The sequence below is a fragment of the Notothenia coriiceps genome, unplaced genomic scaffold (genome assembly GCF_000735185.1).
Source record: "Notothenia coriiceps isolate Sejong01 unplaced genomic scaffold, NC01 NC01_scaffold00035859, whole genome shotgun sequence".
Classification (NCBI taxonomy): Eukaryota; Metazoa; Chordata; class Actinopteri; order Perciformes; family Nototheniidae; genus Notothenia; species Notothenia coriiceps.
Genome location: NW_011368560.1, coordinates 3,973 through 7,471, shown reverse-complemented (window position 1 = coordinate 7,471; position 3,499 = coordinate 3,973). Strand labels below are relative to the sequence as shown.

Genomic DNA, 3,499 nt, shown 5'->3' with positions numbered 1-3,499 from the left:
CATTTTATACAATTGAAACAAACATCAACAGTCATGCGGAGCGGGCTCGTGTCGACTGTCGCGCGCCACTTTCGAGCTCGCTAATTCTCCGCTCGCTTTATAAAACGTAGGAACAGGCGACCACAACTTCGCGGTCGTATTAAGTACATTTGTTTTCGGTTATAGATGTTCATACCGTTCCGAATGGACAACCAAAATTAACTCATCCGATAACATCCCGGATCGAGGGCATCAGAAGACAGGAAGCCGTAACTCGACTCACTTGCGCGTCGACGTTCGTACGTTCGAACTGAACATCGATCGAGGCATCAGGTTAAGACAGAAAGGTTAACTTCGACTCACTTGCGTCCCGACGTTCATTAACGTGCACTCGCACTCACTTGCGTCGAACCGTCATACCGTGCACTGCACTGGTGCAAAAAATTCCTGCGGGGTGTCCTTAATGTCGTGTCACATACCTTGCACGTTCTTACAAACATACCTTGGCACGTAAGCTTTTTGCGTGACTCGCCCGCCGACAAGATTGGTGTGACTCTATGTGAGTTTTTTGTATAAAACACCAATAGTGTTGACTGAAAAGTCTTTACTCCCAAATTCAATCAATCTGTCATTCGTTGGTACCTATCGTTGGAATTCAAAATCGCTATACGTCGTTATTCCTTGTTTCCTGAAACACGCTTTACTCCTAAATACAATCAATCTGTGATTTGTTGTACCTATGGTAGAGATTCAAAATTTCGCCGAAGCCGTATGCAGGTGTACAATGTGAGTTCCAATCGCATTGCGCCACCCATCAGTCCATTTTACCATCTATTTAATTGTAATACATGTTTTAAAATGATGCCGAAGTAACAACATACTGATACCCGTTAGTAAAAACCATGAATTAATGCTTTGACAAGTCTGCAGACAAGACGGCAGGCGAAAAACCTTTTAAAATGCGTGTTGTCTGAATGGAGATTGGCTAAGCTAACGCTGTATATGCTCCGACCGTCCACACTCACAACAAAGTCCTATACAGACATAAATAAACCAGCGACTGTATTCGCCATGACACAGACAGTCTGTGGTTTGTACTTGTTTAACTTTTGTCTAGTTCCTGAACAGATATGAGGAGCTGTGAGCTCTGAGAGCTAACAGCTAACGGCTGATGTTGGTTTTGTGTTTCGCATTGAAGATGACGTCACGGCTCCGCCTACACTGCGTTACTATAGTTACTACCCCAGCTACTAAACTGTAAAGGAAACGCAGCATAAAGTGAGCCTGGCCTACCAAGGCCTAACTATACCGTACTAAGCCGTGTGAGGCCCTGCAGTGGAAATGCGCCATAAGTGAGTACAAAATACTCACTAAGTATTACCTTTGAAGTTGATTTGGCACAAGTCTCTCCATTGTAGTCCTTTGTTTATTTCCGTAACAAAGTGACAACACTACGTGCTTCTATTGGCTAGCGCTCCAACACATTTTACGTGATAGGCGAAGGGGACATCTCTAAGCGGTTGACCAATCACAACAGAGCCGTCCAGCTAACCAATCAGAGAAGACTGGACTCTGGTTTCAGACAGAGGGTGAAAAGAGGTGCTGCAGCACAGGTAGTATGAGAAAAATAAAGAGCTTTTTGAACATTAAAGCATGTAAACATTTCACAGTAGAGACACAAATTACAATTATGAAACCTGAAAATGTGCATAATAGGGCCCCTTTAATTAATTTGAAATGGTGTTGGCGTCCACCTGACAAATCTGCTTTTTGTTCGGTTTTTGGTGTCCACCAAGGGAAATATCTTGCCCTTTAGATGCTAACTTGTCACTAACTTCATAACTGTTGGCTGTTACAGACCTGTGGAGAAGGGACAGATGTTGTGGGAAAACGACGATGCGACAGCACAGAGGCATGCTGGGTAAAGAGTCCAGCAGAAGAACTGCAGCAGACTGTTGCCCTCCAGCTTCATGTAAAGCCCCCGGTGAGCTACAAATAGAGTGAAAGACAAACATTTATATGACAAGTGTGTTGCTCATTCATTTATATTGTCTCCAGTAATTGAGTGCATGTGTGTGTACCTGTCAGCAGTTTTGTCACGCTGAGGTCCATCAGAAAGCTGAGGATGGCAGTGAAAACACCTAGAGCAGCGTAGCCATACCACTCTATCCCACACACTGCTCCCAGACAACACCTCAGCTTCAACAGCCACTCTAAGTACACACACACATATTGGTTAGTCTTCCTAAAGTTTTATTTGTGAGGCATGCAAATATAACAATCAAGTGAAAAACCATGTATAGAGATGTATTCAAAACGACTATGTAGAACTTGATTTTGTAAACCCAAGCAAGAGCATTGTACCAAGTTAATTGTATCTAGTGGAAAGGGGCTTCAAGAATGTATGTATATACATTTTCAATATGGACGCAAATATCAATACAAATATAAACAAGCAGCCCCTAATTGGAAATATCTGCTAAAATGTTTTAACACGTATGAAATGGAAATACAGCATATGTGTAGTCATGCATTTGTATTGAATTTGAAAGACAAAGGCTCTACGTATTGAGAAAAAACGGTCACGGTCTGTCCTAAGCTCTTCATTTCATTAGCATTTCCATATCCTAGAAGTCTTGTAGCACATTGACTGCTATGTTCCTGAACTCATCAGTAATATATGAATCATGTCTTTAAGGTCAAACAATATCACAAGAAGATGACATGGAAAAAGCTCCTCTATAGTGCATTGATTGGGTCAGCATTGATCCTGTTTAAATGGTTTTCCACTTTGGTCTGACCTTTGGCAGTAGCGCGGGACCGTCGGCATGGTTTCCATGGATCAGCAAGGAGCGGACTCTTATTATGGGATGTTTCTGATTGACTTTCTCGCTCCCTGTTCTCTCCGATGATTTCACTCCCAGGAGCCTCATCCAGGCTTTTCATTTTGTTTTGAAGTGTTGTTCTAATTGTTTGAAGAATAAGGGCTAAATCAAACAATGATTCAATGATAATAGGGAAAAAAATTAATGCAAAATAACTACTTCACGCGTATTTTTATAAAAAAGAGGCAAACTCACCTTCTGTTTGGAATGAAAGTGTTTTTTCTGTCCGCATGTGTTCCCGTAGATAGGTGTACCTCCACTGACCTCTGTTCAGGTATTAGCATATAAGGGATGGAACAGTCACAGTTGACAGGGTAGCTAATATTAACTCTTTGGAGGAACAAGTGCCCTTCATCTGTCTTTATTGTGGAAAAGCATTTTGAGAAACATTTTCATGCTACTCAGCATTTTAATAGGATTTACGGTGGTGTTATCAACCATACTGCAGAAAAATAAATAAATAATCCCATAAAAGCTGTTCCAATTTATCTCATGAGACACCAGAACAGGTTTAAATACTGGTGATTATAATGATTTTATATCTGTTTTGTTACAGTAAGAAATATTTGTGGACAGATGTAACCCAAAGGACAGAAACAAATTGATAACAGACACCCAGTTATTTGTAGATATAT

At 41.2% G+C, this 3,499-nt stretch overlaps 1 protein-coding gene across 1 annotated transcript; it reads right to left on the bottom strand.

Moving 5' to 3' along the window:
- Positions 1-1,839: 1,839 nt before the first annotated feature.
- Positions 1,840-3,109, bottom strand: LOC104963232 (chloride channel protein ClC-Ka-like; the record flags this gene model as incomplete). Its single annotated transcript, XM_010791797.1, has 4 exons — positions 3,060-3,109; positions 2,781-2,944; positions 2,061-2,192; positions 1,840-1,968 (listed from the first exon to the last, which is right to left on the bottom strand). Coding segments are annotated over exons 2-4 (406 nt in total), but the record flags the coding sequence as incomplete, so codon positions are not given.
- Between the last annotated feature and the right edge of the window lie 390 nt (positions 3,110-3,499).